Below are 16,267 nucleotides of genomic sequence, written 5' to 3'. Positions count from 1 at the left end.
AATAATCGTATGTTTCCAAGATTCCAGATGTCATTGTAGATTTTTAGTAAAAGTTCCAATGAAGTTTTTGGAAGTATTTTCAAAAAATTATAGTGGACCTCATCTGGTCCTACGGCTGTGTTGTGTGATTTGTTTATGGAACTTTCCAATTCTCTTATTGAAAAAGGTTTATTATATTCTTCAAAGTTTTTCGAATTGAAGTTTAGTTTGTACTTTTTAATATTTTCCTTGATGGTTTGAAATTCTTTGTTATAGTTTTTTTGAAGAGTTCTCTGAAAATGTTTTGGCTAATTTGTTAACTATAGCTTTCGTTTCTGTTATTTTGGTATTTTCAGTAAAAAGATGTATAATTGGTATCGGGTTATGTTTTCCAGAAATTTTTTTTTTTTTTTAACCATTTCCCAAACTGTCTTTGGTTTAGTGGAAACATTGATTTTGCTGACATATTCTTTCCAGCATTCTTTTTTGGCTTTATTATTCTGCGTGATTTTGCTCTACGTAATTTGTATTCAATTAAGTTGCTTGTTGTTGGTTCTTTATTAAATTTTCTTAATGCTACTTTTCGTAGATTTATTGATTCTTTACATTCTTTGTTAAACCATGGTCTATTCTTTTTTCCTGAAGTAGTGTTTTTGGGAATGCACTCTTAATATTAATGCTTGTGTAAATGTTTCGATTGTATCAATGTTTTCTGTCAGTTGTTCTGAGCAGAGAGTCTTGAATTTTTCCCAGTTGGCTTTGTTAAGCTTCCATGTTGATGGATGTTCAAATATTTTTTCATGGCTTTTAAGGATTGGGTAGTGATCACTAACCACAGGCATCGTCAAATACGCTCCAAGAAAAATCCAGATAAGTGGAAGGGTCACATAGTTAAATCAAACGAACTAAGTGATCCATTTGTTGGATTGATGTGAGTGGTTTCTTTTTGGTTGAGCAAGCATAGATTTATTAGATTTTCAATTTTCTTTCCCTTTCTATACGTTTCCTTGCATCCCCATAAGATGTTGTGACTATTAAAGTCCCCTAGGAAAACAAAAGGTTTGGGTATTTGCCCTATTAAGTTTTCCAATTCATTTTCATCTATTTGTTCATGTGGAGGTATGTATAAAGAACAAATGCTTATCGGTTTGTGTAAAGTTGCTCTTATGGCAACTGCTTGCAAATTTGTTTTTAATTCAATTTGGCTCTGGGGTATGTTATTTTTAATGAATACTGATACAGCACCAGAGGCTCTAAGTCCTGTATTATGAATGTAGTTATATTGTTGATAGTGTTTTATATTCAAATTGTCCTCATTCTTAAGGAAGGTTTCTTAGAAACAAATAACCAAAGAATTAAATTTGGTTTGCACCAATAAAATTTAATTGTAATTTGCCTTCAATCCACAGCAATTCCATTGGATTATCTTGTAATTCATGATTTTTTTATTGGTTTGAGGAGTAACTTCAGTTTCCATGTCTTCTAATTCCGTAAATCTATTTGTAGTAGTAGTAGTGGCTTTTGTTTGTGGTAATTTTATATTTTTGTTTTTTGGTAGATGTATTTTGTTTGTTTTTCAAGTTTTTTTTTCCCCCCATGGGGAAGACGTATTGGTGATCTGTGTGGTCTTTCTTTTGAGTGATTTTGTTTTTCCTTAGTTTTGTCTTTTTCAGCATCTGTATGACGTACTGGTGATTTTTGTGGTCTTTCTTTTGATTGACTTTTGATGTTCTGATTTTGGTCGAGAATTTGTTTTATTGGTAATGTTAGTTGTTGATTTAACGGGATGATTAATTTGATATGATTGGTTTGATTTCATTTATAAATTTGAGCTAGTCGTTTGGTCCCAAGTATTTCATATTTGGAGTCTTGGTTAGTGATGTTAGATGATATACAACTTTGTGACTTGAGAGTACGTCTTTTCCTTCATGCATCCATCTATTTTCCTGGCTTCGAGGAAGGAAATGTTTTTGGTATGTTTTGACACTAAATCCTTTTTTCTTCCAGATTCTGCATGCTCTAGCATAAGCAGGATGGTTTTCTCCACAATTTGCACATTTGCAATCGAGATTGCAGTCATTAACAGTGTGGTCCGAATCTCTCTGGCCACATCTGCTGCACACTGCTCGTCCACTACATGCATCTCATGGTGCCCAAACTTCTGGCATTTAAAGCACCGAAGTGGGTTTGGTATAAAGGGTTCAATTTTTTCAACGTTGAACCCAATTTTGATTTCTTTTGGGACAGTGGGTTTATCGAACTGCATAATGTAAGTGTTCGTATATATAGTCTGATTCCTTTTTTATTGTAATTCTTTTAACGTTTATTACTCCTTGATTTTTAAGTTCTTTTGTTATCTCTTCAGTAGTGCACATTGAGAGGTCTTTCGATTTTACTACACCTTTGGATGTATTCAGATTCTTGAATGGATAAATCTTAATATTTATGTTGTGGAAAGTTTTCATTCCTAGGAGAAAAGTGGCATGTTTTTCTCTTTCCACTTCCACCAGTAGGGTTTTATTTTTTAAAGTTTTTACATTTTGGGGGGTAATATATGCCGATATAATTTTGTGTATAATAAACGGTGATAAGTCAGTTATATTGGTTTCTTCGGTGGATTCGAATACAATAAATTTTAAGAATGTTTGGTGTAGTTCATTATCTGAACTATTGGAGTCAATGTGTAAGCGCTTGGAATTTTTATAATTGGCCATATATGTATATTTCAAAATTCATTGTTTATGCTCCCCACCCACCTCGGAGTCCAATATTGGGGCATGTTAAGGGGGGAAACCCATTCGCCTTGTCATGCCAGGGCTACATAAAACAGTAGCCATGCCCCAAATGGGAGCCATGAGCACCTATATTCCTTAGGTTACACAATCCAAGTAATTTGTAATAACTTCCGGCACTATACAGCTATGTCATGACTATTCGTTTGGCACATTTGACCCTAACCACCACCTAACATATGGAAAAGAGGAGAAATATGTACATAGTTTATAGTGGTACAGGGTAGAAATGTATTTGTTACAGTTTGGAGGAAATCGATAGAAAAGTAGATGTGTTAGGGCTTGAGGTAACTAGCCGATTGATCGGATTGGGCCCCTCCGACCGTCCGTCTAGTCTTGTACAAGGCCAAAGTGAAGTGTTGCAACTTCAATTTCCCTAGATATCAGTTGCTCAGCCACCAAGATCCTTTTCCTAGGCATTACGGGTCGCCACCCACGGCCAACCGGTGGCCCCATTGAGGCTTTTACTCTCTGCAGGGGGACTATTCTAATGCCCCACCGATGGGGTTGGGAAGGAAAAAAAAAGGAGAAGGGAAGGGGGCTGTTTGTTTTTGCAGAAAACTCCACATACAGATCACTAGGCACAGGAGTGTACATGACCTTAGTTTTCTTAATGCCAACTGTCAGTCTGAAGCAGTTACAAGCATTTGTGAAGAAATCCATCACTAATTGCATATCTACTGGGGAATGTATCGCCAGGTCAGAATACAACAGCTCACTTAACAAGTGCTTTGGCTTGGAATCTGAGGTTGAACACCTTTCCAGTCGTTCAGAATCTAATATAAACACCAACATCGCAATCGTGGAAACTATACCAGAGCACAGCAGTCAGAGCAAAAACAATGTTGGTGCAGCTATATCACCCTGCTTCACTCCATTATCAATGGGGAATTCTTCCAATAACTGACTATTGAAGTCAACACAACCCTTCATATTATGAAGTTGCTTGAACTTTTCCGTAAAAGCAGGTGCACAGCCAAATTTTTCCAGCACTTTCCAGAGAACCTCACGGTTGACTGTGGCAAACACCTTGGTTAAATCCACAAACATCTGGCAAAGAGGCATACACTGTTCAATACACTTTTCCAAAAGCTGTCTAGCAGAAAACACTATATCCACAATCCCTTGTCCACCTCTAAAACAAGACTGGGATGCCAGAAGGATATCAGGACAGATATACTTCTCCAATCAGCTTAGCAAGAGCCGTGCAACTACCTTTCCAACCACAGTCAGCGAGATACCTTGATAATTTCCACAATCAGACCTTGCACCTTTTCCTTTGTACAACATAATCAGGAGGACATCTATCCAGTCTTTGGCAACTGGGTCACCCTACCATACTGACAGTATCAAAGAGTGGACCACACAATGTACATTGACACTACCATGTTTCAGCAGCTCAACAGGAATGCCATCCAGCTCAGGGGCTTTGTTCAAGTTTGTTTTATGCAGTCAACTGTTTCTACGAGAGTTGGCTCAGCATCAAGTTTCAGATGAAACACTGAGAGATACTTTCTATTGCAGCAACATCAATATTGGATGGGTTGAGGAAAAGATCACCGAAGTGTTCATGCCATCTATGCATAATTTCATCTGAGGTTTTCAGCAAGGTTCTCTCATCCTTTGCCAGAAGTGGTGTAGTTGAAGAGGATTTCGGACCAGAGGCGCACATAACACTAAACCTCACTACATACAGAAGTGAGCAGCGAAAGCTGGCCTGTTCAAAAGTGAAGTTTCAAATAAGCTTTCTGGTTTCTATCAATTTGAAGGTTAATTTGATTGGAGTTATCAGCAAACCAATCTCGATGTGTGGGAACCTTCAATCCAAGAGTTTCAACACCTTTTTGGTATATTGTATCTCTTACTGTCTCCCAATCACAATCTGAGAAATCCACCTGGTTAGAAGCAGATTTCAAGGAATTTCATACAACAGGATCCTTCAATTTGGAGAGATCAATACACTTAGGAACCGACTCCATTGAAACCGCTTTTCTTGCAAATAAAATGATCAGTACCACATATTACTCTAACTTTGCAAAAATTTCCAAGATCACCATGTCTACACAGTATGTAATCAAGCAAATGGCCATGTTTAGCCTGGGGATCGAACCAGGTCTCCTTGTTCTTCTGGTGAAAAAAAGTATTGTGATAAAATTTAGTTGACTGCAGAGATGGAGGAGCAGCAGACCATCTGAATTGACTGCCAATGTGATAACCCAGCAGAGACCAAGTCTTGTTTAATCCGACCTGTACATTGAAGTCACCAAGAACCACCAAACTCAGCACTTGGCAAACTGGTGATAACAGATCTTAGCATATGAATAAAAGTAGTAATATAGTTTTCAAACAAAGTAAGAGTCGGCGCATAGACAGAAAGAACATTCATGTAACGACCAGCAGCAAGAGGAATTTTCAATCTTATTGCATGATCATTTCTGCCAACTGGCTGTTTGATCTTGTCGATTAAGTGCTTAACTGCAAAGCACACACCAGCCTCACGCCTCTCCTTTACAGATCTACCAGATCAGAAGATCATTTAACCGGATTCACGCTCAACCAGTTGATCCTCAACTGTGAAATGCGTCTCAGAGTGCAGCAATGTCTACATTTTGTCTTCGCAATTCCTTAGCCAAAAATTGCAGTCTTCCAATCTAGTCTTTTACCATTGTCAATAAGTGTTCTCACATTCCAGCAACAGAGCTGGAATGAGTGTCGTTTAGCATAATATCTTCTGTTCCTGTTAATATGGACAGCCGTCAGCTGCAGGTCAAAGGCAACCTTGTTTAGGAAGCATTTTCTTGTCCCCCTCCTAAATTCTTAGGTGAGCAGTGCTATCCTGAAAAGGCTGCTCAGTCACAAAAAGTCCCACTGAGCACACAACCGTCTAAGTATTGTTGCAAAAAGCAATGTTAGCATAGACCTTTTGTGCCTTATGTGACTGAAGTAAGGGCTGAAGTGGAAAAATAGCTCAGTTACCAAAATACCACTCTAGGGCATCATAAGTTACTCACGGCTTGCATAGAGTTACAGTAGATACATCTGTGCCCCCCACCACTATTATCTTCCAATGCTAAATTCAGAGGAGGGGGGGGTAGTATAGTATCTGTTCTGTTTTACAAGACCCTCCTCCCAAGTATTACCTCCTTTTTTGTTATAATTTAGAACTAGAAATTGTCACAATCAACTGTCCATTAGAACCATGTGTCTTAGAAAAATTATGACTGGAAGGAATATATTATTGCTAGTATATCTAAAACTAAATATTCTTATGAGTGCTTGTCCTGTTTTGTTTTCCATCCTTCAATCTAGACCTCAAATCCAATAGCAATTATAAATTACTATAATCTAAGGAGTGTTTATAAACAAAATATCGAGACCAACATGCAATCCATTGTGGCACTATGTAATGTATCAAGGCAAGGCTAAAGTCAGGAGTTAAAACTGTTCATTTTCTGTTTCTATAAGTTGCATTTTCAGACATCTAACCACCATCTGTGATGAAATCTCATTTCTGGGGTGATGTCAGTAAAGAATTCTATAAATGAACAATACTAAAATTACAATACTGATTTCCATTCTAAACTAAAACCAATCAAGATATGCATACATGTGCACAGTAATTTGACTTTATAACAAATTAAAAATTAATCTAGTTTTACTAACAATACAATTTAAAGTTATTGGTCAAGAAAAAATACAATTGTTTAAAAATTTACCACCCCCACCCCATTTAAAAAAAATATTGATTATAAATTGAACTCATTTTGACCAACTAACAAATCAAGTAAAAAAAAAAAATTTGTTGCATTCTGTAAAAGCCTTACTAGCATGGTCTTTTTGCAGCGGAAATGAATAGTAGCAGAGTAGTTAGTGGTTTTGTTATCAGAATCTATGCACTGTTTTCCATTTGTGTATCTAAGCACCAAATCAGATCCGTTGCCAATCAGGGTTGGTTCAGAGATTGGTTGACCCAAGTTTTCATTCATAATAACTTCCTACAAAAGATTACATCATAACATGAACAGATTATCAAAATATAAAAAAGCATGATTTATACATTTTTGAAATTTGTTTTATAAAAACAGAATGAAAAAGGAAGCTAAATCAGATATTTGACATTGTACAGTTAGGAAGATATAAATACTTTATGCTATTCAAAAAATAAAAAAATTAGAATTATATACACATAAAAGATGTAAATAGACACTACACAAAAATTATTCATACATATTTAAAGTTTATTTCTAATCTTGATGTTATTCTCACAATATTTTGGCTGATATAACCTGACCTTCAGGTGAGTCTTGTTGAACTCCAATCTGTATGGAATTTAATAGAAGCTTTTATTTAATCTACATGGGCAGTTTGCTTTCGTACTGTAGGTGATAAATGGGTAGAGGTCTTAATTCTTAATTTTCTTGTATCATGATAATGAGTATTGATTTTCAATCTTCAAAAGACTGCCACTTAGAAAAGATTTACTAAACACTTCGAACTCTTGCACCACTGTCAAGGTTAGATCAGCAAAAATGCTGTGAAATTAATATCCAAGATAAGAACAGTACACCGAATAATCCAAATACAATCTTCAGATTGTATTCTAACACGGAGGGGGGGGGGGTCATTTAATTTTGCCAAAAGATATGGAATTAAACTTATTTTGAAAAGTATAATTTTTTTAATTCTGATAATTAAAAGAAATTAAAAACATTTGTTTTAAACAAAAAAGAACGTTAAAAACAAAAAGACTTGCCTTTCCATTAACAAAGTGTGTTGCACAAACACCGGCAACCGAGCTGCATCCATGCTGTATAGCAACATGGGATAATGGTCGGCAGACGTTAATATAGTAGTTTTTCTTTTCATTACTGTCAGAATTATCCTGAACATTCCAATTTGTATGTAATAATGACAGCCTTAAAAAAATATGGAAAGAAATAAAATTTTAAACAAAATAGATTAACAAATCCATACAAAACTTCTATAAATTTTTATGCAAGTTCACATTAAAATGGTCAAACATTCTTAAATCATTAATACAGAAACATGCTGTAAACTGCATAAGTAATTATGTACATTTCAGTTGTACGAAATATTTTAAAAAATTGTTTATTAATAATTATGTTATTTTAATTATATTTTATTATTTTTACTCCATATAATGTATATAAAAATTACAAGTATAATTGTCTTTTTCAAATACTCGTTTAATTTAAAATAAAGATCAGTCGATAAATGTTTGATAATATTTTTTTATTAAGTAGAATGGATTTGACACTATCCAAATTGTTGCTCAATATTGTTCGAGTGGGAAATCAAAGCTGCTTCCACAAAATATCTTTGTTGGATATGTGGCCTCAGTGAAGTCAAAATTATGATTAAATTCAAACATACAAAATAAGTGCATTTTTAATATTGCCCAATTTAACGTTTTTTAGACTCCTATGTAAAAAAATGTTGCGTCTTATCGATGTATTTGCTACATGGTATGAAATAGATAAGTCTTATTGCGTAGTAAGAATAGTGAAAGTATTTTTGTCTTTGCGGAAAAGTTTTAGTTAATTAAACAGGCTTAAAAATACAGTATTATAGATGTGTTCATAGATAAACTTATGGGTTAGGAAAATGTTAGAATAGACTGTTTTTGCCATGAAGAGAGCTTTTCTAGCATTAAGGATACAGTTTTAAGGGGATTTTAGAGTTTTGATATGTGAAATTCATTCTACAAATACATACTTTTAAGATACAAAAGGTAAAGTTAATATAAAAAATGATAAAACTGGCCTTATAATGGCTCAGTTTTATCAGGGGGGCCTTATATACATGAGCAATGTTTATTATATAGAAATAAACTGTCAATTACAAGAGTAAAGATGATGTCCGACAATTATTTTAGTAAGCATAGTTATAATTCTATTGTTCTTTATTCAAACCTATAAACATTAGCTTCATATATAATACTAATTTTTGAAAAATTAGAAATTAAAATGAAAACTAAGGAAAGGAGGGAAATAGAACCAATTAGGTTTCAAGGACCCCAGAAAATAAGCAAATTGAAGAGAACTTCAGGTTTACACTAGTTCCTTTCAGTTGAGCTGTGCAGACTAAAAAAATGGATAACAAACAATTTGGGATAAAACATACAACCTAAATAAAATCTTCAGTTTGATAAATAAGGAAGGTTTGTTTCTAAAATATTTTGGAAAAAAAAAAAAAGAAAAAAAAAAGCATTTCCCTATATCAGAGGTTTGACACATTTGTTTACAGTTGGCGCAAGTAAACTGCATATTTTCTGTGGTCCTTGATTAGTATAAAAAAATTAAAACAAATGATTAGTATATAAAAAATTAAAAGAAACTTATCCTTTAATACCAGAACTATAAAATTCTTGAGGCAGCTCATGTATTAGAATAATGTAGCAAGAAACGTTATTAGTTCATTTATAATACAAGTATTTTCTAGTGATATTTTTTTTTCTCTGGAGTAAAACAAAAAAATTAAGTCACAACATCTTAGGAAAATCTGTAGAAAAGTTAAAATTTCTGGAAGAGTTGATTCTTGAATATAATTAGATGAAATAAAGCAATACTTACTGCGATAAGTCATACTGTTTGTTGTTTATTTTATCTTTAAAAGTGCACTCAACTGGTGGAGACGTGCAAGCATACTTAGTATACCAAGAAAACCAATATGTCCTATTAGTTTCTTGTATGAACTCTGGATGACCTATTTTTGATTTCATGTCGCATAAAAACGTGATCACTGTTGTTCTCGGAGCTGGAGGATTACTACGATAATTGTCACCATCTTTATAAACCAATTTCAGGATGCCATTATAGTAGATCAGATTGCCATTGGCAACACCAGTATTTTTGGCAAAACTGACAGATTTGGAGGAGAAAACAAAATTTAGAATTAAAACATTACAAAAGACAAAATAAAATTTTTAATGCTCAGTCACACTGCATTCTTAATGAGAAAAGTTGTATTTAAAATTTAAGCATGACAAATTGATAAACCTACAAATGGATGGAGCTTCAAATATAGATGTTTAACAAAAATATTGCGTTTTTTTAATATACACTCATAAAATTGTCTGGTCCATCTGGCATCACTAGGGCTATAACAGCATATTCTTTTAATTGTTTTGACTCTAGTATATATCTGACAGACAATCAACCGAGAATCACACCACTACATAAAAACATACGATATCAATGGATATATATCCGAGAATCAAAACAAGTAAAAGAACATGCTGTTGTCATAGCTCTAACTAGCACCTTTTAATTTGAGATAATTTAATCACTAAGCTTTCAAGCATCTGCAACACTCTGGAGGTAGGGGGTTAAATTTTATGGATGACGAGAAAAAATTGGAGATGATAAATTGTGAAAATTTCCAAGTCACATAACATAAATAGGTTAAGACGAATCCTTTAGTTAAAAAATGAAAATGCTATTAGAAACTTTGATGACTGTTTAGATAGATGAAATGAAAATAAGTGGATAACCAGGACTACCGTACAAAAAGGTTTTTATAAAGATTGATGATATCGTGACTCCATGCTAAAAGCATTTAAATGAAATGCCCTCAGGTGAAGTTGAAAGAGCAAATAGTGGTATTGATATTAATATTTTTATATTTTGAGAAGAGATCAAAGAGAATAGTAAAATTCAAATGTATAATGGCATGCTTATCATTGAAGTCCATTGAGTCTATTAAGGTGAGGAGTGTCAACCAAAGTGTACACCTAGAATCTATACACAATTTCAAATTGAACCCTTTATTCAATCCATGTGATGCAATGAGTAAAAATCAGTTCTATGTGACAGTCTTCCAGGGTTGAAGGTTGATACCAAATATAAAATAAAAGTCCTTAACACTTCTATCCAGTCATGGATGACTGACTTAGAACCCTACCCCCTGCAGATTAAATAAAAGGTGTAGTTTGAAATTCCATACACATTCCAACATTTAAGACGCATCTAAAGTCTGCGATTACATCCTCTAAAATAAGATGAGAATAGTAGTCTGAATAATTCAAATAGAAAATTCTAAAACAATAAAATTTGTCACTTACTGTTCAGATTTTGTTTGACAAACACCAGTTGCTGGAGAGTGACAAGCTGTACCTTTTACACTCTTGCATACATTTAAGTAGTAGATGTAAGATCCGGCACTAACTTCATATTTTTCTGTTCCGTTCTTAGTCAAAGGTGATAAATCAAAATTATAACCTTAAAAAAAAAATAAATAAATAAAATAAAATAAATAAAAAATCATTATCAGGATTCAAACTTGATTTTTGGAGAATCTATAAGTTATTAATAGTGGCAAGTTTGCTATTCCACCTCTAATGGTTTTCAGTTTATTTCATCTTTTCTAGATAAAGCTGATCTCTTTGCTGACAATTTTTCTATTGATTATTCTGGCGCTGTTCTTCCTGATTTTCCTTTGAAAACTAATAAGTCTCTTGATTCTATAATTATCAATCCAAAGATAATTGCTAGGGTTCTTTCTGATCTTGACCAGTTTAAGGCTTCTGGTTCAAATTTAACCCCAGTTCTCAAATGTGCTCCTAAACTTTCTTCTAACCTCTCAAAATTATTCAATCTGTTTATCAAAATCATGTTTCCATTCTTGTTGGAAAGAGTCTTCTGTTCTTATCTTTAAAAAGGCTGGTGATTGATCTGACTCAAGTATCATCCTGTTAGTCTCCTTATCAGCAAAGTTTTTGAAAGCTTAGTCAACAGCAAGCTTGTCGATTTTATGGAAATTCTGTGTTTCTTTAGTGATATTCAGTATGACTTTCATTTAACTGCTGATTTTCAACTGTTGTAATTTAGCAGATCTGTCGGTTTATGGATAATTCAGGAAAGGGTAGGCCTGTTGCACTTGACATTTATCTGACAGTGTGGCATTCTGGTTTTCTACATAAACTTTGATGTTATGGTATTGGTGGTAAAGTTCTTAACATTAGGTCTTTTCTATCTGATCAACACTTATGAGTAACTCTGGTGTTTCATTTTCTTTTCTGGTGCTCCTCAGGGCTTTACTTCAGGTCTAACTATTCTCTATATCAACATCTATGCTGATGATCCCACTATTCTAATGTTGCTTTTTTTTGCCCATCTCCCTCAGATCATTTGAAATATGCAGTTAACCTAGAATTTGACCTGGTTACAGTTGTAGATTAAAGTACGAAGTGGTTTGTTTCATTTAAACCTGTTAAGACAAGTTAAGTCTTTCAATTCTTCCTGAGATTCTCATAGATGGCTATGCTCATGAAAAAAAAAAAAAAAAAAAAAAAAAAAATCAACTGAAGCTTCTTGGGTTTTTATTTCTCATCAAATCTTAGTACATACATCACTCTTTCTACTTCTTGTAAAGTAAGTTCTCTATCACTAAAGACTTTCTCACACCTAAGGCTATTATCTCTACAAATCTATCAAACCATGTATGAAGTATTGTTTATATTTGGGCTGGTGGATTCTCATTTTAGTGTTCTTGATAAGATGCAGAAACAAATCGGCAATTTAATAGGCCTTACTATCTTCTCAGAAACTTCTCATAGACGTGATGTTGCTCATCTCAGTCTTTTCTATAAATACAAGGTGCCGTCAATAAGTTTGCAGACTTTTTTTGTATAGTCACTTGCATTGCTAGTACACATGAAACTAGTCCCATTCGAAGTAATCTCCTCCGGCTGCAATGTACTTGTACTGTTCCAACAACTTCTGGAAGGCCCCATGGAAATCCTCTTGTGCGAGCGAGTCAATGACGCTCATCACAGCCTCTTTCATGTCAATTGTCTCCCCAAAATATGGTGCGATTCTATTTTTGGCAATTAAATATTAACATACTGAAAAACTTGGCAGAAATTAAATTATGCGTGTATAAGTGTGTTTATATATATATATTAACATCTTAGATTTTAGGATTGCTTAATGTTTTAGGGAAGTTACCCAATTTTTTTTTATGAGGAATAAATCCTGTTTTATTTTATTTTTTACGTAATTATGTGTAGTTTTAAGATGGTTTGTATAATGAAAGGCTCACCACTCTGATTTAGGCTTAATGGAAAATTCTTGCAATACTGCAATTTTTAATGTGCTTGAAAACAATTGCAATCTGTACAAAATTTTCTTTCATATACTACAAGCCATATTTTGTTCATTTCTATGAATTGTGTTGTGGTTGCCATCTTGGATTTTTCACGGTGTGATGACAAATATTCACTTCATATGATTCTTTACATTATGATAAAGCCTCATCTTCCATTTTTTTAAAGCTATTTTTATGTTTCTATTTAGTCATTAAAATAAAACATATGCTAAGTATGTTAATTAGTTCTTAAGTTACCAAGCAAGATGGTTGTAAATACAGCCATCTGAACCTTCATGGTGTTGTGATAATGTGTTCAAAATTTCATCTTCAAAAATCTGAAGATACAGCTTTTTAAAGACGGGTAGTTCTGTTTCCTGCCATTTTCAGTCACAAGTTTGTCTTAAGTCAGTCCTATTCAAATGTATACAAACTGTCCAGTGAACCATGCATTTACCAATACTTTGGTCATAACTCCAGTTCTAATACACCTATTGTAAAATCTAAAGACCATTTTTGTTTTTTATGCTCTTTCCAATGATGTTTGATTAGAGTTTTTTTGGATATAAAGAAAATTAGCAATGCCAGATTTAAGACTAAATCTTCGGAAACTATTTGCTTATCGATATTCAAGAGATTATGAGAATTTCAGGTGTAAATATTTTTGCATTCACTTTGAATAGATTGAATTATTTTTTTATTTACTATTAATCGAATATTTGATACAAAAAAATGCAACAGTGCAAAATAAATGTTGAAATATTAAGATTCCATTAAAACTCAATTACAAAATTAATTTACCAGAATGTCTATCTTTATGTAAAAGTCAGCCATTTTAATTTTATTAATAGTAGGAAAAAAAATGAATTTTCATGACCCTTCAAAATTTAGAAGCACTTGACATTTATTACTTGACCTGTTAAATAGAAAGTTATTTCTGCGTTTAAAATTCTTAGCAAATCTTGATGCATTGCTTAAAAGTTTTGAAAGCTATTTACATCCAATAATTTTACAGATTACCATACTTTAACAAAATCAGTTATAGTTTTATATTTTAAAATTTCAAAGTTTCATGACCAAACAATACCATAATTAAAGTTATCCTACAAAATCTTATTTAAAAATTTAAAAAGTTTGGTAAAAAAAATGCATAATTAAAGAAAAAGAAACAAAGCTAAACAATAATTAAAGTAACACTCCAGGGCAATGCTATGTAGGGATACTGATTTATGATAAACTGTTTATACCTACCCAGCATTGTCCAGTTTTTTATGCTTTCATTATCCCATGAAGAGGATTGTTTAAAAATAAATATGCTCTTCAATTAAAGGATTAGCCTTGATTTTTAGATCATTGATTTTAATTAAGATTGAGTTGCTTTCTATTAAAGTGTTTATAAATAAATTTCATTTAAATATTTTTCTAACCTGTTGATGACTTATTTTTAGGTTTGGTTTGCATGAATCATTCAAATCTATAAAACTACTTAAAACAATGGGAAAGATGAACTAATAAAAACGTTTACAGTTTATAGTTTTATATATTTTAAGATAAAAACACATGGAAACGCCGAGCAACCATACCAACACAAAAGAATGTTATGCAAAAGGGGGAAAAAAAAAAAAAAAAAAGTTTAAATTTTTTGTACAAGGGAGTAACCACTTATTAAGGCTTGAAGGCCATTTGAGAATAAGGATTAATGAGCGTCAAGTGGTTGGTGAAACACCGTAATGAACAATAATGAAGAAAATTGGGTAGTATATCATTATTTAAGAGGACAGGATTATTTAAGAACTAGTTTTCATTGGACTTGAAAGTGACCATGTAGTTGAGAAGCAGCCCTGCAGTATAGAGTTCTACAAGTAGGTAGTTATAAGAAACTGTTTATGGAAGAAACAGTATGGAATTTGTGTTTAGTTTTGGGCACAGATAAAGATATGGGGGAAATTTGACAGTGGTTGTAAGTAGACAAATGTTTAAGGTTTTGTTTTATCAATGTTAAAACTAAAAAAATTGTTGTATATTACTAAGTTTTAAAAAAGTTCCATTCAAATTAAAAGGTTTAATTGAATGAAAGTAATTGAGGCCTTTGATGAAATTAAAAAAACAATTTGTCAAATAAAATAAGTTAAAAAAAAATGTTCATTCCAAACTTACCCAAAGTATCATCAGATAAACGGCAATTAGCACCAAATATTTGCATCTGTACACATGCAGCAGCTGTGTGCCATTCCAAATAGTAATTACATTCAGATGTTGAAATCAAAACAGGAATGCTGTTTAACTGACCTGGAGGAAATTGAAAGGAGAGGAAAAGGAAAAGCAATCAACAAATAGAAAAAAATCTAAAACCTTTTTGATTAACAAACTTTGACATTTCAATATTTTTGTTATATCATGGGGTGCATGGATTTCTTGTCTAGCTTGTGATGTTGAGTGTCTAGTGGTGAAGGTCTAAGTGAGATTTGAACAGTTGGAGAAACTAAAATCAAATTAAACTATTTGTAATAAAACAATTCAGCCACACTTGAACTACATCACCTTCCATATTTTAGGTTTAGTCTGGTTACATTAAAAAAAATCTCGATTTGTTCTAATCCTTTATCCCATATTAAACTGCCTCTTTGGCTTCATTTCTTGCCACTGACTTATAACTAAAATCCTTTCATTCTCTGACAATGCAATTCCTCATCTGTCTGCTATATCTGTAATTCCTATGTTCAATGGATTTCATTTCTAATGAGACCAGACAGTGTTTACTTTAACAATTCTTGAAGTGCAACCAAACAGCAATAACCATTATTCAAAACTAGCTAATATTAAATAGATTACACATATGTACATTCAGTTAAAAACAGTAATATTAGAATCTAAGATTCCTTGAATCCATGAAACTAAGTTTGAATATTTACTTACCAGGATGGCAATAAAAGGTGATGATTGTCTTGTACTTTTTGTCACCACATTTATCTCCTTCTGAATAAGTTAATTGAATATAGCTATTAACTGGATTGTACACCGGTCCTTGTGTATAACGTCCAAGATTCACAGGCTTGCCTTGAATGTCTAAAAAGAGAAAAACAAATTAAGATTACTGCTTTATATGCAGTGAAGGCATTTTAATTTTTATTTGTACATTTTTTTTTTAGCTTGTACTCAACTAGAATATCCATTTTGAGATTTGTAAAATAAATTCCCCAAACAACCGTTTTGTACTTTAAAATTTTTTTTTTTTTTTATTTTTTTATTTTGTTCAATTGGGAATAGGGTATCCTCTTCAATACCAGATATTCATTCATGATCTTATACAATCCACCCGAGAGATTTTTAAGATTCTGGCTGACTTTTTTAAGTGCAATTGTTTGTATCTCTTCCACTTGGTTAAATAA

General features: G+C 32.8%; 1 protein-coding gene across 3 annotated transcripts in view; it reads right to left on the bottom strand.

The window, feature by feature from the left end:
* The window catches only part of LOC145291983 (cation-independent mannose-6-phosphate receptor-like), a 268,904-nt gene that overhangs the window by 146,683 nt on the left and 105,954 nt on the right, over positions 1–16,267 (bottom strand). For 2 of the 3 annotated variants that reach the window (XM_080137940.1, XM_080137937.1), the window contains exons 10-15: positions 15,795–15,944; positions 15,036–15,167; positions 10,855–11,011; positions 9,365–9,652; positions 7,521–7,687; positions 6,596–6,762 (exon numbers count right to left, since the gene is read on the bottom strand). In XM_080137940.1, coding sequence (XP_079994066.1) covers positions 6,596–6,762; positions 7,521–7,687; positions 9,365–9,652; positions 10,855–11,011; positions 15,036–15,167; positions 15,795–15,944 — 1,061 coding nt within the window. Of the gene's footprint in view, positions 1–6,595; positions 6,767–7,520; positions 7,688–9,364; positions 9,653–10,854; positions 11,012–15,035; positions 15,168–15,794; positions 15,945–16,267 lie in introns of all 3 variants that reach the window. The other variant, XM_080137939.1, reaches the window with a different exon arrangement.

The sequence above is a fragment of the Euprymna scolopes genome, chromosome 13 (genome assembly GCF_053919585.1).
Source record: "Euprymna scolopes isolate OS-2025 chromosome 13, ASM5391958v1, whole genome shotgun sequence".
Lineage (NCBI taxonomy): Eukaryota > Metazoa > Mollusca > Cephalopoda > Sepiida > Sepiolidae > Euprymna > Euprymna scolopes.
Note: the sequence above shows the minus strand (reverse complement) of the source record. Positions and strands in the feature narration are given on the sequence as shown.